This window comes from Vicugna pacos, unplaced genomic scaffold, assembly GCF_048564905.1.
Source record: "Vicugna pacos unplaced genomic scaffold, VicPac4 scaffold_20, whole genome shotgun sequence".
NCBI classification, from domain to species: domain Eukaryota; kingdom Metazoa; phylum Chordata; class Mammalia; order Artiodactyla; family Camelidae; genus Vicugna; species Vicugna pacos.
In genome coordinates, this window is record NW_027328741.1 from 77,801,316 (window position 1) to 77,827,075 (window position 25,760).

The following is a 25,760-nucleotide window of genomic DNA, read 5'->3' on the forward strand; positions in this document are numbered from 1 at the left end:
AATAGAAAAAGCAACAATGGAATAAAATGACTGGAAGAGAATGTGCTTGACCCGAGCTCACTGGTCGCGTTAACTCACTGACATTAAGATGCTGGCTGAGCCCTTATGGTACCAGAACAGAAAGACCCACAAGGAGGGAGGTTTAATGCGCTGCTGTATTTGATGCCTGGAGCCATGCGTGGTACACGAGGTTCTGGGTAAACAATGGTGACAGTGTCTTCCACTATGGGCTAAGCACATATCCAGGTACTCCGCCAAATCCCAAGGGCAGACTTCAAAAGTCAAAATCAAGCTGACATTCTCTGGTGTGTTTTTAGACTCAGAGCGAAGCAGTTGCTGAGCAAAAATGTCACCAGTGCCTCCTATGACAAAAGAGGAGGCACTGGCCTGGGGGCTGGGGAAGGGCTCCAGGCTTCGACTGCTCACCCACCAGTCTGTCCAGGGGGAGAAGTTGGTCCCTGCTTATGTTGCACCGATGCACCTACCTTGACTGACGCCTTGGGACTCAGCAGGTGGTGACAGGTGAGGTGAACGGAGCCAGCCTTGGTGTACCATGGTGCTGGCAGCTATGCTCTCAGCAGTGCCCAGGTTCCTAAACCTGACACCTCATCTCCAAGGAGAAGAAGGGGAGTGCGGGCATGTAGATCACAGGGCCCTGTGAGGACAAGCACAGATCATGGACACGAAATGACTTGCCCCTTCCTTAAGCCATAGAGGTATTTTCGGGAGGAACAGAAAATTCATCCAGAGCCCAATAGGCACCTCACGCAGGTGGGACTCGGGTCCCCTCTGCCTATCACTCACAGGGCTGGTCTCGACATTCTTTTTATCAATTATCTGGCATCTTCTCCTCCAACTTACCAACAACCAGAAAGTAGAATCTGATCTTAGTTAAGTTCAAGAATCACAGAGCACCGCCTCCACAGCGGGCCTGGCAGCATGTACCAGGTCCTCCGACCGTCACCTGTGGGACCGCCATGAGCGATTTCCAGACTCAAGGACCGAGGCCGTAGGCTGGGGGGACACAGCTTCGCTCACTCTCCCCAGCAAAGGGGGACCACCTCTCGGCAAAGGCATCTCACCCTCTTCTGCATGAGGGACAGCACGATAGATACACGGGGAAACAGAGCAGAAGGTGGGAAGCCCAGAAGAGCTCGTCTGCACTTCCAAGGCAAAGTGGGGCCGTTGACTTAATCACAGTGACAAAGTGAGAATGAGCATTTCTCTGTTCTCTACCATACTCCGTGATACGCCTTTCCCTGCATTAGGAGTTAATTCGGAAGTCCCTGGCAGTGTTTCTGATATCCAAACCTGGCATGGTGGCTGTCGGGCAGGAAGAGAGGGCCTGAGCCTAACAGGTGCTGGGCCTGGGGGGCAGGAGACACTGGCTCCAGCCCCAGCTCAACCAGCGCCTCGTTCTGCCTCTCGGGATTCAGCATCTCATCTATAAACAAAGGGTTGACACTGTCTCAGGACAGGCTTCCCAACAAAAATGAAATGAGAGCCATGTAAAGAAAGTTTCCTAGTTGCCACATTTAAAACGGTAAACAAAGAAACAAACCAACAAACAAAAAACAAATACTAGAAACAGATTTTAAGAACAGATCTTACTTAATCTACTGTATTTAAAATAGTAACATTTTGACATGTAATCAATATAGGAAGTAACATGATAGTTAATATTCTTTTACTAGACAAGCCTCAGCGTCTGATGTGCATTTGACCTACAGCACATCTCAACACAGACCAGCCTCCTCCCCAGTGCTCCTAGCATCAGTGACTGTGGCTACTCTATTGGACAGCAACTCCAGGGGTCCCACCAGTGGTCCTGGCTGAAAAGCGGGAGTAAGTGTCCACACTAACCTTAAAAGGATCTCTCTGAAACAGAGGCAGATTCACTTTTAAATGTCTGTAAACCGGCGGGTTTCACCTCCCTCCACCTTAGCAACAACACAGTCCTCTTCCTTGCTGATCCCTTTCTGGATGTAGGGAAGAAACCCGGAACACAGCCAGGGTGGACTGGTCTCCAGGGAAACTTACCTGCTGTCTGTCTTCAGTCCCATGACGTCCTCCTTCTCAAACGGGATGCAGAGGAGGGTGATCTTGTCCCCAGTCTTGTCGGGGGCCCCATCCAGCTACTTGGACTTGGGCAAGATGTGGAGTGACTCTGTGAAGTCCTCGATCCTCTTCTCCACCACCCTGCAGTCCTCGTAGATTGAAGGCCACGTTGGTGAGCGACTGCTCGGCTACCTCCCCATGCAACACAAAGACAAAGAGCTGAGAGTCATTAAGCGTGGTGTCATTCAGCTCCTCTGCACGTGGAGCTTCTCGAAGCCCTTGGCCGAGAGGCAGTCAGTAATGGTGACAAGGCCCACGACCTTGCAGTGGGTCTGGAAGTCACTCCACCCATTCTCGGGCGCATAGTGGTGCCTGTAGTGGATACAGAGTGCCCACTGGGAGCCGAATGGGCTGGTCTGGCTCACCGAGGAGATTCGCTTATAGATGCAAAAGAAATTCTCCTCTGAGATGATCCCCACGGGTTGGACCACCACGGGAAGAGTCTCATAGTCCTCAGCACACTGCACGTAGTCAGGGATGCTGATGTTGCAGGCCCTGCCGAGAGGGGAGAGGAGATCGAGGTACATACTGTGCTGTGGGCTGTGGGCCCATCTGGATTGCGGTGACCTGGTGTGTACCAGTCACAAGGCAAGGGAAGCCAAAGCAAATCCGGGGGTACAATTTGTCCTCAGAGTCTGCACATGGCTACCGTAGCTCGGATCACATTACCCAGCTTTTGGTCCAGGCTTCCTGCCCCTGCAGTGTAGGGTCATTTCTTGTTTTCTCTTTCCAAGCACCTAGCAAGGCCCTGATGGAAAATCACTGCTCAAAAATGCTGAATAAATAAATGAACAAAGGAACTGCTTTCCCCAACCCCCTTCAGCAGAATATAAAGAAATATAAAGATCAAAAGATCTGGATTTCTATCCAATTTATTTGAACTCCTAAGCTGCAGAATAATGGATAAGAAAACTCTCCTTGGGGAGGAAGGTACAGTTCAGTGATAGAGCACAAGCTTAACATGTACGAGATCCTGGGGTCAAAGCCCAGAACCTCATTTTAAAAAATTAAACAAATAAATAAACCTAATTATCCTTCTCAAAAAATATTTTTTAATTAAAAATTCAAAAAACACCTTTAATTGACACATCATTGTAAACTTGAATAAACTTCAATTAAAAAAAAACTCCTTGACTTACAAGAATATATCTGGATTACACAAGTTTGCAAATGTAAAATGCCTAGGGTACCACCTTCATAAAAAGGAGGGACTGTACAAATTTACCATCGCTCCTTTATGAGCTATATTTCCTTTTGGGGGGATTATAACCTCTCAGAGTTAATTTTCTCAGATTAAAAAACAAACATTACCTGATTCTCAGTACTGCTGAAGAATCAGATAACCCTAAGAAAGCATCTGACCCACAGAGGCTACTCAATAAATGTTTGTTGAATGAATGAATAAACAAACAAAGTGAATGCTGCTCCCTGCCACAGACCATCATAATGGTAATACCTGGAAATCCCAGGCCCACGTTCCACCCGACTCTACACTAACCCTGTGTGTTTCTCTAAGCCCCAGTTTAATCGTGAATAGAAATGAGGGCATTAACACAAACCTCAAATTGTTACTGAGTCAGTAATGAATTGTACCCCAACATTGCAAGATGGAACCATTAAGGAAAACTGGGCAAAGTGTCCAAAGGCCCTTTTCATATAATCTCTTAGAATCACATGGGAATCTACATTACATCTCAAATAAAAAGTATAATTTTTTAAAGAGGTTATTGAGGTTAAGTGAGCTCACTGTCTCAAAAAATGAACACACAGTACAAATAGGACAATGCCCAGCCCATGAGATACACTCGGTTAACATTCCCACTGAACCCACTGGTCCCTTCAACCTCAGAGCACAAGGACGGGTCCTCGTGGCCAGAGGCCACTGCACCTGAAGCTAAGAAAGCTAATGGTGCCCACTACCAAGAGCCCTTGTCACCACCCTTGTTCTAATTTTCTATTTGTAATTTTTTTTATTAAATAGAAACTCCCAATTGCATAGCCTTCACCTGACCAGATATCATGATTGCAGCCCTTCAAAACCTGACCACAGAGAACATGATGGCAGCCCTTCTTGGTGAAACAATAAAATGAAAAGCCATTTCCACAAGATCTCTGTGTAAATCTACTAGGGAACTTCATCCTGGACTGAGGAAGAGGACTGTGGAGGAGGGGGCAATCTCAGGCACGGAGAACTATGGGCCACCTGTCCCACGATGGACTTTAGACTCAACCCTCACCCTCCAGGAACTTCAAAATACACACCGACAGAGTGCTATGGACAAGATTATTTTTTTAAAACAAATCCCTGAATCCCTAGCAGGTCTTTTTTCTACCAAGACACAAATGGCTTATGTGTATAATGTTTCACAAAAGCCCTAAAAAATTATCACCCCAACTTGACACATCAAGAAACAGAGGTAGAGAACTTTATCTCATTGTACAAGATTAGAAAGAGGCCATGTCAGACACCGTATTTAAATCGAAGCCCCTGCTCCAGTGCTCAAACTAGAAAGTGTGACATACTGCCCCTTTCCTGCCCTCTTCTTTTCTGTGCCACCTGGAATCACAATCACATCAATTTTCCACAAAGAGCTATGTCACCCCTTGGAGGAATTATCAAAATCTAAAGGGTTGGTTTGAGAGAAGAGATTTGCATTTTCTGTTTCTCAAAGGAAACATGTCTTTAAAAGAAACTGAAAAGCACTTATCTAGTCTAAGCCCTCATTGTGCAGAGAAAGAAACGGAGGCTCAGAAGAGATGAGGAAAGGGCCTTATTAACAAATATAGCCTCATTGCAGCACCAAGCCAGCACTGGGCACTTCTGGAGGAGGATTTGGGAGGCCCAGGAGAATGAGTGTTAGAAATGGGAAAGAGAAGAAGCATACAAGGTCCTGTCTCTACACCACCATACCATGAAATTCCACCAAATTACCCAGTATGGGTGCACCAAATATTAAGGTGGGCTAAACAGGTTATAGAAACCTGGAATTCTCAACCATAGTGGAAATTCCAACATTTACTGTGCTTTTTCCCCAGTTCAAGCATCAACTCAGTGGACGCTCTGTACCAGGGACTACATGAGGCCTGGAGTTCTCCCAAATACAGATCTCTATTACCACGTGTGCAAACCACATAAAGGCCACCAGAAGAAAAGTGCCCACAGATAAGATGGAATTACTGAAACTGAAAACTGTCAACCAGCATATATTACTAGCAAAAGCGGTGCTGCTAGAAATAGACTCATGGACATAGAAAGCAAACTGTGGTTAGCAGGCAGGAAAGGGAGGATTAATGGATACACATTAATAAATATAAAATAAATGACAAGGACCTACTATATTGCACAGGGAACTATATTCAATTTCTTGTAATGAGTTTCACTAAAAACACTCTAAAGCAAATGTATATACATATGCATATGTTTATAACTGAATCTCTGCTGTACATCTGAAACTAACATTGTAAATTGACTACACTTCAAAAAAAATAATTTTATATAATAAGTAAAAATAAAAGCAACGCCATTAAGAAAAAATAAAAGAACACTCTAATCCCCTTAGCTGTAGGTGGTGGAGAATTCTGGTTGCAAGCACCAACTCCGCTGGATCATTCCAGCACTGGCTGTCACTCTTTCTGACCCTCAACGAGACACTTGGCTTCACTGAGGTTACTTTTCTTTTCTGTGAAGGCTACAGTTGCAACTAACAATGTATAGAATCTCATCATTCACAAGCCCAACAATTAGCGAGGACTTCCCATGGGCCAGGCTCTGGACAAATGAAAAGATAGGGTCCCAGATATATTCATGGGTAGAAGAATTTTATTCCATAAAGACATTAATTCTTCCTGTTTTCATAGGCAGATTCATTGCAATTCTGATTAGAATTCCTACCAGATTTTTCATGGAATATAACAAGTTAGTTTATGGTCAGGAATAGCCAAGAAACTTCTTTAGAAACACCACTGGGGAGGGGTGGATAGGTCATTCATGTCCACTGGTCTTTCTGAAGTGATGAAAACGTTCTGGAATAATAATGGTTGCACAACTGTGAATATGCTAAAAGCTGCTGAATTGTACCATTTAAATGGATGGACTTCATGGTGTGTGAACTATATCACAATAACGCTGTTATATGAAAAAATATTTCCTGACAATTATTTTTCTGTTTATACCACTAGTCTGCCTCACAATTTAAGAAAAACAAAAAACCAAAACAAAACAAACTGTGCCAGGAGGTCTTTAGGACTGCAATGTCCCTGGGTCTCCAATGCCTCTGGTGGTGCTGTTCCTGTTAAAACACACTAGCTGGGCTGGGCTAGTTAGAGACTGTAACTATCTTTTTAAGATCTACGGTCTCACGTTTCACCCTGGGAGAGGGAAGGAAGGAGGATGTCACAGCCTCATGCCTTCAGCTCATTTTTTAAATGAACCAAGCCTTGCTTTCAACACTGTAAACCCTCGCAATATAAAAACACGTGACATCAACAAGCACCGCCATCATAACACCTGAAAGTGTTCAAGGTACTTACCTGGGGCAGAAACACTAAGGGAAGAGACCGAAGCTCGCTCAGCACTGACACTCCCTTTTCCGGACTCCAACTGGAGAAGCTGGGCGTTACAGCCTGAGGCTCTCAGCCCAGGGAGCAGCGCCCACGCCGCTGATCTGGTCCTCGGAGAGCGGGAAAGGGAAAGCAGAGGCGGTGGAAACGCTGTCTGCAGGCCCGCTCGAAGGCCAGCCCAAGCCCCAGCCCCAGCCGCCCGCCCCAGTCCATGTCCGCAGACACAGCCCGCCCAGGGGCGGGGACGGGCCGGCGGCAGAGGAGAGGCAGCCCGGGAGGAGAGGACTCGCGGGTGGGAGAGGGGAAGGGGACGCCAGCCGCGGACTGAGGGGAGCCCGGCTGGGTGAGAGGCGGCAGGCGCACACCTGGACCTGGACAGGTGTGACCGAGGCACCGGGGCAGGTGGCGCCGGCAAAGTGGTCTGGCCTGAGCAATTCAGCTGAACACAGGCTAACTGGCGCCCTGGGGGGCTGTGACAGGCGGACCGCCCTCCCGCAGCCTCCTGACCCCTTTCCCGGGGGCCCCCCAACTTGCAGTTCCACAGCAAGAGTCCCTGGCCCCAGGCAGGAGACAAAGGCCTTCCGGGCGACACAGCTGAGAAGCCTTTGGGCAGATCCCTGGCTTGGAGATGGAGCTTCCAACCAGCAGACCAGATAGCACCGACTGCGCATGCGCAGGAGGACCAGCAATCTGCTCTTGGTTCTGTGAGAGAAGGTTGGACAGCGAGGGAGGGAGAAGATGAGAGCGGGTGGAGAGGAGGGTAACAGTGGGGGGAGACAGATGGACAGGAGGAGCAGAGAGAAGGGAGGACTCTGGAGAGGGGAGGGTCATAGCGGAGATGGAGAGAAAAAGATTTACCTCTGGGGCACCCCGAAGGAGGCAGCAAACCTGCCTCTGTACCCTTCTGTAACCCTTCAAGACCCGCAGCTGAAGTTTTACCTCCCTGATCCAGCCCTCCATCCGATGCTTCTGCAGAACAGCTACGGGTATCACTCCCGTTGCTCCCACGGGGAGCTAGGTTTCCTGTTGCTCTGGGAACCAAGCACCCGCAGGTGTTGTCACTCAGAACTACCTTGGGAAGAGTACATATTCCCCTTTTACACGCTGGGAAACAGGCAGGCACGATCTCTGCCTTAGCTCCACTGTCCCCGGTGTTGGGCTGGCGGGGAGCAGGGTGGTACAAGATCAGAGCCCCAGACAGAGCAGACTGCCTGAGTGTTGGTGCAGAGTCCCCATCCCTCCTGGATAAACCACACCCCACACTAGTGGAAACATCAAGGGCTCACAGTAGTTCCCTGGGTGTGGGAGAGCTGTCCTCATGTGAAGGAAAAGTCCAGCTGGACTAACAAGCTAAGTCACAAATCTAAGTGTGATAAGTGTCAGTTTACTGATCTAAATTCTGCTGGGTTAACTCGTAAATCTGAAGTTTATTGTCAGTTTATTGGGCTTACAACCTAACTCGTAAATCCAAGCTCAACAAGTGTCAGTAACTTGATCTATTACAAATTGATAAGCTCCAGTGTACTGATTCCTTGCTTTTTGTTGTTTGAGCCTTATTGGCTAATACCCCCTTACTTGTAATTAAGCCTTTAAAACCTCATGTGCAAGTCTTGGAGGTGCTCAGAACTTCGGAGCAGAAGCCCCTCTGAGCCCGCCGGCATAATAATTCTGAGTACTCCAACACTCCGATTCGTGCTTGTTTCTTGGCTGGCTTGTTTCCATAACACTCAGCTCCAGTGCCCAGCTTTCAAGGTAGATAGGAGTGTTACCATGTCCAAATTCATTCTCCTCAGTGCAGAACAGGCCAGTAAGTTGGGAGACCAGATGTTGGGGCATGGAATAGCAAGTTTCTGTAGACTTAGACGGCAAACTAATGTCCTGGAAAACCATCTCCCCAAGTCACAATTCAGGATCCTTTCCTACGTGCTTGGTTGTTACAAACTTCTTAGTGTAGGAATCCCTTCTTGTTAGAATCCTTTGTTCTTGCAGCTATCTGCCTGGGTCATATACCTGTCAACCTCCAACAAAACAAACTTTATTTTCTCTTCTGCAATTTGTTATCTTTTAATGAATGAAAAAGTGTTAAATATCCTTAAGGGTCAGAGCCTTCAGAATAGGCTCTCCTGTATATTTCAGGCTCTAGGCAACATTGTTTTAGAAGCAAAATGAAGCCTAGGAGACAGAGCATAGGGTTAAACTCAAAGGAACAGATCTAATATGGGGTCAGATTTGTTCTGTTTTATTACCCGGGCAGAAGACACTTGAGGATTTAAATCACTTTAAGTTAAAAATAAGTAAAAGTTTAAAGGAATTTACACACATAGGTGGGAATGTGCAAAGCATACCTGGAAAAGCACCCAAAGGATAGTAAACAGTGGCATCTCCAGAAAGGGCTGAAAGAACAGAGGATGAGGGAAAACTTCTTTCACTTGTGTATTTTTGTGCTCTATTTGAGTTTTTTTTTTAACCATTTGCTTGTATTTCTTTTTCAGTTAAAAAAATGTGTAATGGAGCAAAGGAGTAACTAGCTTAGCAAATACAGTAGCCATGGAATCACTGAGTCATCCCTTTTGATTTAAGCCAGAAAGCATTTATTGACTCTCTCCAATGTGCTCATTCCTGTTTTAAGACTTCTTTTATTATTATTATTATTACTATTACTATTACTATTATTACTTTTATTTTATGAAATAATAACATGGTATACCTCACCCCTGCCCATGGCTGGTGGAAAACCAACTGGGTTTTTATTGAGTTGTTTTCCAAGGAGTAGAGATGTGTTATAAACAGAACACATCTTCAGGGCAAAACAGGCAGAGTGCTTTTCCAGCAGGCCAGATAGCTATGAAGGGTTTTCAACAGAGGCGCCCAGAAGCTGAGAGAGAAAGCCTCCAGGACACTACAAAAAGCTGCCCAAACTGCCTTCTCCATGGCACTACTGAACTAGGAAAGAACAAATCTGTCTCCATATTTGATCTGTTCCTTTGATTTTAACAAAGACAAGTTAATATACTCTGGTCTTTTCATGGGTTATGATGTCACAGAGGAGATGGACAGGTCAACAAGGAATCACTCTGCCGTGATCACGGAGCCGGGGAAAGGGATGGGCTGCAAGATGTATGATGCAGCCGCAACTGTGCCCATACTTCTAGGCAGGTATCCAAAGTCGCCTCGACAATGTGTCAAACACTTGGGCCCACGTCCTCATCAACAGACATGTATTAAAGAGAAATGGAAACATATAAAAGGCCAATACCCTTGCTGAGTACACCGTCCAAAGTGCAAAGTCTCAGTTTGACAACTGGCCATCTCTGTTCCCTGGGATTCATTCTTGGAGAACCTTAAAAACCACTCCTCTCTCCTCAAGAAGTCCTGCATATTTGTCCTATCTTTGGCTCAGGGATGGAGCACGTTCAAGTGAACTTTAATGTCTGCACAGATTTGACTGTCTTTCTCCGGGTTCACTTGTCCATTCCAAAGAGGCCTGAGCTAAGTCCATCCTCCGTAAGATCTATTCCCTCCAGTGACAGATCATTGAGCCAGCAATTAAAAGCCAATTGAACAAGACTGTCCTCAGCTAAAAAGTTCACCCACCCTTCACTGTTTTCTTAATCTCTTCTCCTGGCTAATTGCAAAAGACTAACACCTCCCTCCACCAAGCTAACCAACTATGTCATTTTGTCTCCCCAAAGAGAAAGTAAGGTCCATAAAAGAGGAGACAACTGCATAGTCACCTCTGAATTCCTAGCATATAGTAATGTCAATAAATAGAACTATCATTATTGCTACTTTCCTTTAAAACCTTTCTGGTTATTTGAATAAGACCTTGGAAGAGAGGTGTTTGCTGTCCAGTATCTTGATCCACAAGACTCTGGAGGCCTTTTTCGGAATGGCTGTTCACTGATTCATTCAAAACACAACTTATCAGTCAAGGAGAAGCTGTGATTTTCTGCCAGGAGTTTGTGGTCACTCTCATGCCAGAACAGCTTTAACCTATATCCTTACTTTGGATTTGTTATTTTTCCCCTCTTCCAGCAAAAGTGACTTTCCTTACTTTCTTGCCTTGAGGAATTTTTTTTTCCAATTTCACCCTTTAGTAAAGCAAGATTCTCGGGATGGGCTTGGCCCATAATATGATCACCCATCCAACTCCTAGTGTGAGAGGCCTGGGGCTCACCCCCTGCCCTCCTGTCAAGGCAACTGAAAATCAGTTTAGGAGCCAACCAGCACCCCAGGGCTTCTAAGGCTCATGTATCTCCGAGAATCCCTGCTTTCTCGTTTGTCTTGGCTTATGAAAATTTCCAATCACTTTCTTGACAATTAGTTGTGCAGCTTGAAAGATGAGGAAGGAAGGTTTTATTTCTTAATCAGCATTTTAAGGAACTTGTGTAATGAAGGTTTCCACGAGTTTCTAGAACCCTCCATTGCTGAGACAGAAAACACACTAGACATTTTCTAAATTTAGCTCTCATATGCATTTTTTCTTTGCTTTTGTTTTCTGAACTGTTAACAGACATTTTTTAATTAAAAAAAAATAAGGCCCCAAATAGGATAGAACATTGAAGGGGCAAACAAAATTAAAGGGCAAAGACAGAAAAATGATAACTACTCTACAAAGTTAATAAAATACATACACTATGTATCAGAACAACAATTCTCAGTAACAGCTAATTGAAACATGACGATGAGGTAAAATTTCTCTCCTGTCAGGACATGGCCAACAGAAAATACAATTAAACCAACAAACTAATATCTTAATTCTGGCGAGGTACAGAAGCCTACAAGCTAAATGTGTCTTCTTCTGGAAAAGAGGGAGACTCATCAGCTCTTTTCTGTGGAACCTGAGCCAACGGGGAGGACGGTGAAGTGAGCTCTGTAAGTACCCAATTAGCAACGTGATTGATGAATAAATAGACGTGAGCTTTGATGACAGAGGTGATACTAATATTCATTTCTCCTGTAAAGTATGATTTCATGTTCAGTGATCAATACTTCGGCGTCCTCACGTGTTGAGATTATAGGAAAATGCACAGCCTGGGCCCAGACTTCCTCTTTCAGCTCGTGACAATGCACTTAGATGTCTCAAGGTCACCTCCAACTCCACCTGCAAAGAGCTGACTTCATGGTGCTACTCCCATAGCCGTCCCGCCCAGGGCACCTGGTCGGGGGGTAAGATCTCCCTGCCTCTCCCAACTCAGTCCCATCACTCACAGATGTGAATGGACTCCTCCTTCAGGGCCCAGATATCCTCAGTCACCAAGTCCCACCAACCTCACCTGACCTACCTGGTACTCACTGGCACTCACTCAGCACTGACACTGTGCTGGAGACCACGCTGCATACTGTGCACACGTCATCTCACTGGATCTCCACAACAGTCCTGGGAATTGGTACATCACTGCTTCAATTGATTAGATAAATTGTTTCACTTCCTTGAGTGCGTCATCCAAAGTGACACGGCGACTGAGCCACAAGCCTGGGCCTGAAAACCACTTGAAAATTGAACACTGCTACACCTCGCAGCCACTCTACTATGACTCATCACATCATCTCCTGCCGAGCCTTCTAAATGTTTCCAAGCATTCTACGAGACAAAAGTGAACTACGAGAGCACCCCACTCCCCTACTTAAAATCTGTCAATGACGGTCAACTGCCCTTAGGAGAAAGCCCCACCTGGCCTGAGCACAGCCCAACGGCTCAGCATCCGCGTTCCCTGCGCGGCCGCGCCGCCTCACCCACCACGAAGCTCTACCCGTACCGTGTCCAGGACAGGGATGCTGACTCCGTACAACCAAGGACTTGTCTCACTCGAACAATGAACACCTTCTTCAGTGTTCATCTTCTTCATTGCTGACACTCAGAAAAATGTTTTCTTAGGATGAATCAATATCTTTTTCCTTACAACTTCCTATCATTGATAATGAGCCCCCACCAAAAGAGAGAAGACCTAATTCTCTGTCTCCTTATCAGTAAAGTGAGAATAACAGGGAAATATGTGAGGTTTTAAGAGAAATAATATTCATGTGAGGCTGAGGGACAATTCCATCATACAGTAAGCACTCAATATGTGCTTACTTAATATTAATAAGAATATATTGCATTCTAGCAACTTTCAATCAATGTTTTATGACTTTGTCCAACCGACTACTGATAAACTGTTGGACGAGCCCCTTTGAGCAGATCAGCACAAGGGTACTAGGAGAGGTAAGCGCGGAATCCAGTTACAGCTGCAGCCACCCAGCAGTACGGGGCGGGGACAGTTTGCTCAAACTCTTACATGTTGCTTGAGCATTTAGTTGTCGTTATTGAATAAAGACAGGTGTTCTTTAGTCAAAGCTCCTGAAACATAAATCTTCAAAGATTGATGCAAATTGTTTCAAGTACAACATTCTCACTAGAAATTATTTGAAAACTTTAGTCTTAGCTCCTCTGCACATCAAAAGGGAATGTTCTTAATGTATCTGACTAAATACAACGAAAGGGTTGTTTAAAAGAAATTAAGAAGAAGCCATCCTGAATAAGCTCTCAGTATCATCTGCAAAAAGCCCCACCCAAGGGTCTCATTTCTCACTTCCACATAGGGGTTCAGGTAGCTTAACTTGGGTCTTGGTTTCTTATAACACGGTGCGGGGAATAGTTGTGGATAGATATATGTAGCAAGTATATAGCTAGGGTATTTGCTGTAAAGGGATTCTAGAAATAAGAAGATTGATAATATAGTCCCACCCATAAGAAACTCAGCCTTTCCATTTACAACAGCATTAAAAACAAAATGAGAGATTCATTTAACAAAAATTTACAAGATACGTACATTGAAATATTTGAAGTATTACCAAAATAAATTTTAAAAGATCTACATATATGGGAGACATCCCAATTTCATGGAATCATAGACAATATTATTAAAAATGTTAAGACTCCTCAAAGTGATCTACATATTCAGTGGAATTCCTATCAAAATTCCAGCTTTCTTTGTAAAAATTGAAAAACTGATCCCAAAATTCATATGGACGTTCAAGGGGCAAAGGGCAGCCAAAACAACCATGAAAATGAAGAGTAAGTCGGAGGACTAACTTTAAAGGGTAATAAAATGCTATAGTACTAAGTCAGTATGGTACTGGCATAAGTTTGGATAAATAAATCTATGAGACACAATAAAAACCCAAGGGGAAAAAATTTACATTTACAGAGAGTTTTCCACAAGGGGGCCAACAACACTCCATTAAAGAATAGTCTATTCAACAAATGGTGCAGGGACAACTGGGTATCTGCAGGCAAAAGAATCAATCTGGAATCTGAACACCCATATTTTATATAACAAACAAAAAATAATGCAAAATAGATCACAGGCAGAAATGTAAAAGTTAAACCTATAAACTTTCTGAAAGAAGACACAGCATAAATATTTGTGGTCCTAGGATAGGCTTTGGTTTCCTAGATACAATACCAAGAGCACAAGTGATAGAAGAAAAAAGCAGGTAAACTGGACTTCATCAAAATTAAAACCCTTTTCTTACAAAGGACATCATCAAGAAAGTGAAATGACAGGGGAAAGGGTATCTCAAGTGATAGAGTGTGTGCTTAGCAAGAAAAATAAAATAAATCAATACATCTAATTATCACCCCTGTAAAGAAATTGTTTTAAAGTTTAAAAAAAATATAGTGAAAGGACAATGTGCAGAATAGAAGAAAAACTTTGCAAAGCATGTATCTAATAAGAGAGCAGCATCCAGGATATATAACAAATGCTTACAACTGAACAATACAAGAAAATAGACCCAAATTTTAAATTTACCACGAATTTAAATAGATATACAAATGGCCAAAAAGCATATGAAATGATGCTCAGCATCACTAGCCAAATCAAAATTAAAATGAGATCTCATTTTACACCCACTAGGATGGTTATAACCAAAACACGGACAATAACAAATGTCATTCAGGAGGCAGAGAAACCTCATTTGCGGCCAGAGGAAAGGGACAATGGTGCAGCTTCTTTGGAGAAGTCTGGTATTTCCTCAAAAGCTTAGAGTTATATGGCTCAGCAATTCCACTCCTACATATAGAGTCATCCATCAGTATCCTCGGGGGGTTGGTTTCAGGAACCCCACACCCTGGAAACCATAATCCAAGGATGTTCGAGTCCCTTTACAATCAGCCATCTGGATCCATGTAGTGGAAACTACAGGTATGGCGGGCCAAATGTACAGCCAACAGAATGAAAACAAATTCTCATAAAAAATTTCACATCAATATTCATAGCAGTATCATTCAGAGTAGCCAAAAGTTACTAACAATATCCATCCATCAATGAACGAATAAACAAAATTACCAAGAATAGGCCCACAAATTTTTGGTCATTGAATCTTTGCCAAAGGAGGTGAGAACATACAATGGAGTAAAGGCAGCCTCTTCAGCAAATGGTGTAGGGAAAACTGAACAGCTGCATGTAAATCAATGAAGTTAGACTACTCCCTCACAGCATACACAAATATGAATTCAAAATGGATAAAGACTTAAACATGTAGACAAGAGACTATAAACCCCTTAGAAGAAAACATAGGCGAACATGTGACATATATCTCAGCAATGTTTTTCTAGAGCAGTCTACTCAAGCAATAGAAATACAAGCAAAAATATACAAGTGGGATCTAATTAAACTTACAAACTTTTTCACAGCTAAGGAAAGAGTAAGCAAAACAAAAAGACAACCAACCTATGGAATGGGAGAAAATAGTTGCAATAAATGAAACTGATAGGGGCTTAATTCCCAGAATATGTAAACAGCTTTTACACTTAATAAGAAAGAAAAACAAACAATTCAATTCAAAAATGGGCAGAAGTCCTAAAGAAACATTTCTCCAATGAAGACGTACAAATGGCCAGTAGGCACATGAAAAAATGTTCAATATCATTCTCAGAGAAATGCAAATCAAAACTGAAATCAAGTATCACCTCTAACCAGTCAGAATAGCCATCATTCAGAAGTTCACTGACAATAAATACTGGAGAGGCTGCGGAGAATTGTGAACACTCCTACACTGTGGTGGGAATGCAGTTTGGTGGAGCCATTGTGGAAAACTGTATAGAGGTTCCTCTAAAGGCAAAAACTTGGCCTCCCATATGAAACAGCAATCCCACTCCTGGGCATATATCTAGAAGGAACCCTAATTCAAAAAGACACCTACACCCCAATATTCACAGCAGCACTATTTACAATAGCAAGACATGGAAACAACCTAAATGTCCACTGACAGATGACTGGATAAAGAGGATGTAGCATATTTGTCCAATAGACTACTATTCAGACATAAAATAATAATAAAATAATGCCATTTGTAGCAACATCAATGGACATGGAGAATGTCATTCTAAGTGAAGTAAGCCAGAAAGAGAAAGAAAAATACCATATGAGATCTCTCATATGTGGGATCTTAAAAAAAAAAAAGAAAGAAACAAAAAGATAAACTTATCTACAGAACAGAAACAAACACAGAGTCATAGAAACCAAACAATGGTTACCAGATGTGAGAGGGTGTGGGAAGGAATAAATTGGGAGTTCAAGATTTGCAGATACTGAGTATGTAAAGAATAAACAACATGTTTATACTGTATAGCACAGGAGAATGTATTTAATTTCTTATAGTAACGTATGATTAAAAAGAGTATGAAAATGAATACATGTATGTTCCTATTTAACTGAAGTGTTGTGCTGTACACAAGAAACTGACACAACATTATAAACTGACTAGACTTCAATGAAAATATATTTAAATAGACCAAAAACGAAAACAAAGAAAAAGGATACTATCAATCAAAAAGAATAAAGTACTGATTCAGGCTACAATATGGAAGAACCTCGAAACGTTATGCTAAAATAAGCCAGACACAAAAAGGCAAATAATGACCTTTAAGGTGAACTGTATCTAAGCGTTTATTGTACTACTCCTGTAAATTTTCCGGAGGTTTGAAATCTATCAATATCAAAATAAAATGTATTATACTTTAAAAACTTAAAACGCTTCCTCACAGGAGGGCTTTAATTATTAAATGCAGAAACGCACGTAAACCTCTTGGAACAACACTTTGCATGTCCACACACAATCACTGCTGTCACTGCCACTCAGAGGGTGGTGCCAGCGCTGATGAGAGCTGCCTCCACTCGCTCCCCTGCAGACAGTTGTGAGGGCTTGAGCTCTGACAGGCAGGGTTTGCGTGAACCTGGGTCAGACACAGCCACGTCCCAGACTCTGCGTTACCCAAATTTCTTATACAAACTGCAACATGTAATGTAAACACGCTAGAGGGATGTATCATACAACACAGGGAATACAGCAATGTTTTAGAGTAACCATAAATGGAGCATCTATTGCACACCTGAAACTACTATCATATTTTAACTCAGCTATAACTTTATAAAAAATTAAAAAATAATTTTAAAATGTTATCACTTTAATATTCAATTCGGTTTTTAAGTAACTACTAAACAGCTTAGAAAATATAAAAGCATTTAATTGTGCTGTTGGTTTACATATTTATTTACATTCAGACTCTTGCTTAAAGAGAATTTAAACAATTTTTTTAAACACAGCTTAACAACCAAAACAACAAAAAGGCAAAACTGAGAGTGAAGAGAAAATTGAGATTCAATAGTTAAATGAAACATTGGGGAGATAAACTCATAAAAATGGATTCCATGAAGTCAGGGCAAATGTTAAAGGCCGACTAGGAATTCAGCTGTAAGATTCTTGGCAGCTAAAGTAAAAAGAAAAAGATGATGGGGCGGGAGGTAGAGCGTGTGCTTAGCGTGCAAGTGGTGCTGGATTTAAGCCCCAGGGCCTCCACTAACAGATAAATACATCTAATTAACTCCCCACCAAAACAGCCCCAAAGAAAAGAAAAAGAGAAATTTCTTTCCCAAAAAACCCTGATATTAAATTTGGTTTAAATACTTAAGAAAAGTAAAAAAGAAAAATAGAAAAGATAAGTGACACTGTGAAGAAAAAGCCCAGCTGGGCTAACAAGATAAGTCACAAATCTGTGTGATAAGTGTCGGTTTACTGATCTAAGTTTTGCTGAGCTACCTGGTAAACCTGAAGTTTAGTGTCAGTTTACTGGGTTAATAAGCTTACTGGTAAATCCAAGGTCAACAATTGTCAATAATGTGATCTTTTTCAAGTTGATAAGCTTCAGTGTACTGATTCCTTCCTTTTTGTTGTTTGAGCCTTATTGGCTAAGAGCACCATACTTGTAATTAACCCTATAAAACTTCATGTGCAGGTCTTGGAGGTGCTCAGAGCTTCAGAACAGAAGCCCCTCTGAGCCCGCCAGCGTAATAAATCTCATTACTCCCACCCTCTGAGTGGTGCCTGTTTCTTGGCTGGCCTGTTGTTTCCATAACAACACAAGCAATAATGCCCGTGAGATAAATCTGTGGTAGCTGCTGGCAGGTCCCCATGTCTCACGTGGGAAAATCTGAAACATCATTCTCACCACTCAGAGTCATCATAAGCCCACCCCACCCATCCTGCTGTTAAATGCAGGAGCACAGGCAGGGCCTGGCCTTTGCTGTCTCTGTGTCAACACAGTGAGACAGGATGGAAGGGGGCAGAGCACAGCCATTTAAGTAAGGCCACAGCAATTAACACCAAAATGGTGAAGGATTCAACCCCCAATAGGCCTTGAGGCTCAGGATGAAGAGATTTAACTTCTAGCAGAGCTTGAGATTCAGTAAACACCCATTGTAATAGTAACATGGTGAATAACATGCCCCAGGCACCATGGCGGTCCAAAGGCTAGCCACAAAATGTCACAGGGTGGGAAAAGGCCAACTCCCTGGGAATCCCAGCCCCTTGCCCTAAGGCTGGTCCTTCTACTTATTAGCATATGAAACCACCAAGCCCAAGAAAACAAGCAACACAGCGCCACCTCGCGGTCACCACTCTCTAACCCTCTTCGGAGAAGACCCACACTCTGTCTGTGGAGTGTGTGTACCTACTTTTAAACTGAGCATCAAACCCCCACACCTCGTGAAGTTTCTCTTGCATTTCAATGTATTTCTCTGAATAAATCTACCTTTAATCAACACTGGCTTGCTCTTGAAATTTTTACTGCACGAAGCCAAGGAACAAAATCCGATGGGGCACATCTCAGGGGCTCAACCAAAGCATGGGACACAGCCCTTCTCATGCCCCACTTTTTTTATTCTTGTATCAACAGGACTGGGCTGTGAAGGGAAGTCTGAAGCCCCAGCTAAGGGACAGAAGCAGCCTCCAGAGCTCCAACTGGCGGCCAGCCTCTCCCCCAACATGGGCCTTGGCGCCTGCCCGGTTCTCTGTGTTTCTCTGTTGTGCTGACTCCCCAGCCTGACAGCGTACTCCTAGGCCTGTCCCCACAAAACCCTTCTCTCCAAAATACAAGCACATCATGTCAGAATCCTCTTGTTCAACCAGTAAATGTTCAGCCCATTTTTTTCCTCCCCAATAAAGTATCCAACTGTCCTCCCTCCCATCTCACCACTTCTTTCTTTGTGAGAAATCTGCACTCGCCAAACTCCATCCTGAACGAAGGTGCCTTGCTGGTTGGGACCGGGATGTTTCTTTCTCACACAGCCTGCGTCCTTTCACTTTCCCCTTGTTACCTTAAAAAAGCCTTTCCTGAGTCACCCACCCCTCTGATTCTGAACTTCACAAAGTGCTGAGTTTGCAGTCACTGTGTGCATACCTCCCAGGTTTTGACTAGGTTTCCTACGCAAGATCTTCATTAAGGAGCTGCATCAAGAAGTTTAAAGAGGTTATTCATACATCTGAGCGGAGGAGCCTGCAAAAAATTAAATGGCTTTGAAGAGAGAGTTAACCAGGGACAGAGAATTCGCAGGTCCTAGTCAAAAGTGTCATGAGGCAAAATGTTCCTCAAAGGCTCAGAGTGGCTCCTGGACACGGAATCGGCAGGGAGGAGGTGACAGGCATTGAGTGGGGTGAGTGATACAGGGCACACTCCCCCAGCTGGGGAAGAATAGGTTTTTTTCTAGTTTTCCAAACAATTTCTTACTACCTATTTCTCCTATTGTCACATACTATTTCCTACGAATTAAGCATATCAATGTCAGTCATTTGGGCCACTTGGGAGAAGCTACACGATGCCATTCACAAGGCTGGGTATGACAGCCACACCAGTCTAGGTTGAAAGACCAGTGGGGGTATTTCCATGGTATAAAAGGGCATGCAGCAAACTCCGCAGCTTCAATGACCTCATCTCAAAGGTGGGGCCAATAAAACTACCAAGCAAAGTGCGTGGTGATTATGGCCGACATCTTTTTACTAGGTAATTGCCCGAGACAGCTGCCGCTTAATGAGGAATGAGTACGAACATTGAGGCCCTGTCTACCTGGCCACACGCGCCCTGCCTTCCTGCTTTGGTGCAGCAGCAGAGCTTGTTTAGCTGAGATGAACGCCCCCAGAGTAGCCCCGAAGGGAAAGTTCCCAGCTCTACACGGCGAGGCCTGTTCCTTCCTTTCTCAGAGCTGATCACAGTTTGCAGTCGTCTCTTTTTATGTTTATCCCTTTTGTAACTGCCTTTCCTCCAGAGTTTTTCCTCAAGCAGCACAGGGCCAGGTGTGTCTTGCTGCCTGCCGGATATTCTGGGCTAAGAAACAGCCGATCCCACATCTGGCTTTGGTGCTGAACGGAGAGGGCAGAAGGCCCAGGGGACCATGCTGAACCGAGGCCCCTGAACCCAATATTATGGTCTGACTTTGGGCACATTACACAGTCTTCTTTACCCTGAGATTCCTCATCTGTCCATGAAAATAACTGTCCATGGCACACAGATTTACAAGGATTAAAGTAAATCACCGAATTCACAACCTAGCCAAGGGGCTACCAGTGCATCCTCATCAGACAAATACAGCCTTTACGGCTCTGACACAAGCCAAGCGTCGTGGCAGCACAAATTGTACACTGCTAAGTTCCAGTGTTTTAAGTGCTTCATGAGTGCTATAATACTCTTTAGAACATACAAAATTCCCAGGAAGAAACGGATATTATCATGCCCATTTCACAGATTCTCCAACAGGTTAAGAGAGTTTACATTCTAGTCCAAGGCCCAATGGTGAGGAAATGGCGATTTAAACCAGAATCTGGGCCCAGGCCTTCGCTCCATCTCTATCCCATCCACCTGACCACTTTCCTATGAATTCCACCTGTCCAATACCGAAGTTTGCAGCCGGCCAGCTCTTAAATGCAATGTGTGCCACCGTTTGTCAGTGTTGGTTAATAACCATAAACACTTCTCAGAAAGCACTTCAGAAAGAAAAGTTGGACTCACGTCCCTGCCCACAAAGAAGAGGAACTCTGCCTTGCCTTCTCCTGTAACGTGCAGAAACCCTTCCCATTCACCACTGAATCCTTTTGTATGCCTCCTCCGTGTTTACGTTTGCACACGTCTTATTAAAGTAAAAGGTACCTGTAGTAATTCCATCTTGGTTCCTTTCCAAGTTTCCAGATTATCCATAATCAGTGTAATATCATAATTTCCTGTGAAAAAAATACTACAATGTGAATGAAAATACTGCAACCATGTCACTAAACAAAGAATGCTGAAACCAAGTCATCAGCGCTGCCGCCACCCCCCAGTGAAGACAGGCCTGCAGCCACTCACAACGGTGCCCTCTGAGCAGACTCAGAATAAGAAAAGACAGATTACTGGCCTTAGATATCTAGGTGCTTGTCTAAAGAATATATTCAGTGAGCCCAAATGTTTGCTTCCTCCCATATATTGAAAAGCACTAAATTCTTGAACTTGAGATACCTGGCTTTCTTTAGATAACAAGCAATGTTTTATTGTTCCAATTACCTGGTCTCTGTTGTAAAGCTCCTATATATCCTAGCTCTTCTCAACCTCTTCTGAGCAGTCCGTCAGAGTGATCTGAGTGGCTGTCATCCCGGCTAGAGTCCTCCCGCCCAATAAAACATAACTCTAAACTTTTAGGCTGAACATGTATTTCAGTCAACAGTTTTGACCACCATGAAGGGACCCAGAGCAGACTTCTCTCCACCTGGACTCTCCGAGTAACCGGAGCCTTGGTACCAGCAGTGGCCCTTTGTGCCCATCCGCCTCCTCGGGGAGTCCAGATGAATTTGTGTGAGTCTGTCCTGGTTCTCGGATCTCCCATATTGATTGATGGTCCTGAGTTTTATTTGGCAGTGTATCCAGGTACCTGGCCCCCCAGTTGAAAGAGTGGGGGGAATTACCCACCCAGTGGAGACATGCTGGGTGGGGCCTTGTTGAAAGGTAACAGGAAATACCCACCTTGAAGAGACGCCCGATGTGGAGCTGGTGGAAATATACATGGAAAATACTCACCCAGTGGAGATGTCCTGAGTGGGTCCAAGCTGAAAGACACTGGGGTCAGGACTGGGTGTTTAGGTAAGAGGCTGGTCTAATGCTTTCTTCAATTTGGTTACCTGCATTGAATTTTTCAGTATAAAAGTAAAAGTCTTATGAAGAACCTTTCAATTCCAAAAATGGGACCCTCTTCCTAGCTGATAACAGCTTTCTTGGGTGAGAAAGAAACTTGAAGGTGTGGTAGAGGCAAAGACATCATGCCACAGAGTTGTCCCTGTGGGAAATCTTACTAGCAATTTTATTATGACAACCTTGCCTTAGAATGGGGCATAGAACTTTCAAAAAAAAAAAGAAAAGGAATGAAAAGAAAAAGAAATGACAGATTGCCAGCCTCCAACTATTATCCCAGCCAGGTTTATATACGTAGAAAACTTATAACTTTAATTGGGAAATAGAAAAAAAAAACTCACTGTGAAAGTAACTAACCAGGCCTGATAAAAACATTTTTTGGAATTCTGAACTCATAAAAACAAAATCCCCTTTAGGGGGAACTTGGATTTCTCTTCCTGTGTCCTTGTAATATAAACGTTTTATATTTCTCTGGGTATTTTATGTGTGTGTATGTATGTATGTATGTGTTTCCTTTTTTTTAAAGGAAATCTTGGACTCTGCCATGCAAAAGGTACAAATATTGTGCACATATGGTGGCCATGCAAGTAAATTGGGATTCTCAACAATCCTTTGATTGTACCATTTTTCAGACATTTTGCCATCTTAACCTTTTATGCATCAGCCTGGACCACAAAGGCCTTTAGCTTCTGCAGAGTAAACTTTTGAATTTTATTTAGGCAACACCCCCACCCTCATGTGGAAAATCCTCTTCATCTTTTTGGTTTAGAGATATATATATATATATATATATAAGTTGATGGCCATATGATGGATCCTTTAATTTGGAAAAGCTTTTAAATTGGTGAAAGTTGAAAGAGCTCTCAATATAAACAGCTGTTTTCTTGGTACCTATTAAAATCAAGTTTAAAGATAGAAAAATATATCTAATGGTTAACCTAAGAACTTAGGTAAAAAAAAAACTGGTTTGAAAAGCTACATTTGTGTTTTTCCTTTCCCATCAATGGTTTTAGGGATGCTAATAAAAACTTTGAACAATTAATGTTAATTAGGTTGAATAACTGGAAAATAGATTGTAAAAATTTCGATTTTTTCTTAATGAAAAAAAAAAAGTTAAGGGGCTTATCCCAAATGGATAATTATTTTTATATTGTTATTTTGAATGAGATAAATAAAATGGACAATTTTGGATTTAGATGCATGATTTTGATACTACACTACGTAAAATTAAAAAAAAGGCCAAAGGGATCACCTACTGCCCCCCAACATTCAAGTTCAAACAAGTCTGTTTTATTTACCACAGTTTAATATGTATGTATGTATAGGGCTAAAATATACATACATATATATATATATATATTTATATACTGAGATACTTCATCAATGATTGGGACAACAGACCAATTAATCATATTAAAAATTGGGAAGGGTGTAAGCTCTTTGGCTCAAACTTGGGGATCCCAGAGAGTTTTCTATAAAATTAGATACAATGCACAAAAACAAACAAAAGAAAGGCTTCTGGCACTCCTTCTAGAAATAAAAATTATTCATTAAACCTAATAAATATTAAAATTAAAGGTATAAGTTTTAATAAATTTTAGATAAAAGTTTCTAAAATTGGTATATTTAAATCAGATTTATATAAACCTTTTACTTAATTATGTTGTGGGATAACTATGTTTTAATGGAAAACCGATTCACCTTTTTGGTATTATAAGGCTGGGCACATATCTGTCCCTCTGAAAATATTGAATGTACAAAGTAAAGGAAACCAATAGAGTTACATGAGCCGTCCAATATAACGTAAAATTTAAAACTAGTATTCAGTGGCTAATAAAAAATATAATAAGAGTTTTACCCTGAGTTTAACTTATAACAAGGGAAAGAGAACTTGCTTAATGCCTTATGCAAGCTTTGGAAGACAAGATAAAGTAAACTTTAAAGTTTTAATACATGGAATTCTTTGTTTACAGCTCTTCACACTGATACAAAAAAGCAAATTAAGGAGATGCAATTGGGACTGGGTGACAGAGCAGTTGTCTGGAGAACTGGACGCGTGTGTCTTTGTCTTGCATATCAGAAATGTAAATACAGCAGTGACCTAGGGGTGAGCCTAATTAGCTCAACGAGATAAAACTTTAGGCCAAAGAAATTTTTCGCATTTTAAAACTGAGAACTCTGACGGGTCCTTCATACATTGTCAAGAAATCTTTAATGTCTGTTTCATACATAGTAAGCCTTAGTGTTCTGAGCAAGCAAATTCAGCTTACTCCAACTATTATTATCCCTATCTCATAGGTAAGTTTTAAAGTCAAGGTATGAGATCTCTAGCTTTTGTCTCTTTATAAGCTGGCGTACACATTATATATGTGAGATATTTCTATAGCTAAAAAAAAAAACACAAAGTCAAAGAGCTCTGCTTAATTGATGTAAAAACTAAGAGGTTACAATTTAAGTATTTTTAAAATAAAAACTGACCAAATTTACCTTAAGGTTCACGTGAACTGGAAAATATTCAATATTAAGATAATATTTGATATTGTTTTGTTTAAGTATGTTCTAATTAATATAGACATCTTTAAAGTCATCAATATTATGTATAATACCTTTACTGTACCTAGGTTTAATGAAAGTCAAATAAGATCCTGTTACATTCATTGCAGATTTGTCAAAAAAAGTATTAATATGGTGTGGTAAAATTTTAAGTAAATTTAATGCAAATGAGATGAGAACTTTGGGTAAATTCTTTCAAATACATTTTTAAAATGTATGCATAAGATAATCTCTAAATCTTTGGTATCTTTAAATTCTAGAGTTGTGCTAAATTAAGTTAAGTGATAGGATTTTATTAAATAGCTATGCCATTTTCAGATAAAATAAGATTGAAATATGAATTACATAACATTTAACTTCCTCTTACAGAGAAACTAAAGGTGTTTAGAAATATTAATAAATGGTTGGTGCCACACTGAAATAGTCTCTATTATTAAGGGAAAGATCTCATTATCCTAGGAAAGTAAGATAAATCTGTAAGGGAAGATACAAGAAATGGAATTATATTTTGTTAATGAAAAATAGTGACATTGTACTGAAGCTGGTTACTTCTGAATGGAAGAGAAAATAAGGGACACACTAATATGAATATAGAAATCTGTGGAAGGCTTGTGGAAGAGGAAACCTGAGGAAAGGGTTTTGTACGTGGTCGAAATTGGCTAAGTTTAGAATCAACTTGGTCAATGTAAATGAATCTCAGAGGTAAGCTGGTACAAGAATAGAATTGGTTTTCTCGCTGTTAAGAGGACGAAATTTTCTTAAAATGATAATCCACCCTCAGAAACAAATTGTAAAACTTCTTATACCACTTAACTGATCTGTTCTGCCTTTACCTTTGACGAATTATCTTGTTAATGAATAAGTACTACTTTACAGTGATCTATATGTTTATCTGACCAAGTGTTTGAAATCTTTCAAAAAGCTCCCCAAATATCAATTTTTAATTAAAGTTCTTTTAATCTCCAGTTAAGTTTGGGATGCTACAGAGGGCCCCTGAAACATCCCAAAGAGAGATTTTAAACTAGTAAATTTCATTTGGCATGTTAAATAACAT

General features: G+C 42.0%; 1 protein-coding gene and 1 long non-coding RNA gene across 4 annotated transcripts in view; one reads left to right on the forward strand and one right to left on the reverse strand.

The window, feature by feature from the left end:
• The window catches only part of LOC140694017 (trafficking protein particle complex subunit 9-like), a 59,812-nt gene extending 53,043 nt beyond the window's left edge, over positions 1-6,769 (reverse strand). For 2 of the 3 annotated variants that reach the window (XR_012069742.1, XR_012069743.1), the window contains exons 1-2: positions 2,041-2,302; positions 486-655 (exon numbers count right to left, since the gene is read on the reverse strand). Coding sequence is in view for 1 of the 3 variants with exons in the window: in XM_072957506.1 (XP_072813607.1) it covers positions 2,304-2,613; positions 2,788-2,831 (354 nt within the window). In the remaining 2 variants the exon portion in view is untranslated. Of the gene's footprint in view, positions 1-485; positions 656-2,040; positions 2,614-2,787; positions 2,867-6,648 lie in introns of those variants that run through there. The other variant, XM_072957506.1, reaches the window with a different exon arrangement.
• The window catches only part of LOC140694037 (uncharacterized), a 333,619-nt gene that overhangs the window by 98,287 nt on the left and 209,572 nt on the right, over positions 1-25,760 (forward strand). The gene's annotated exons all lie outside the window — the stretch shown is intronic.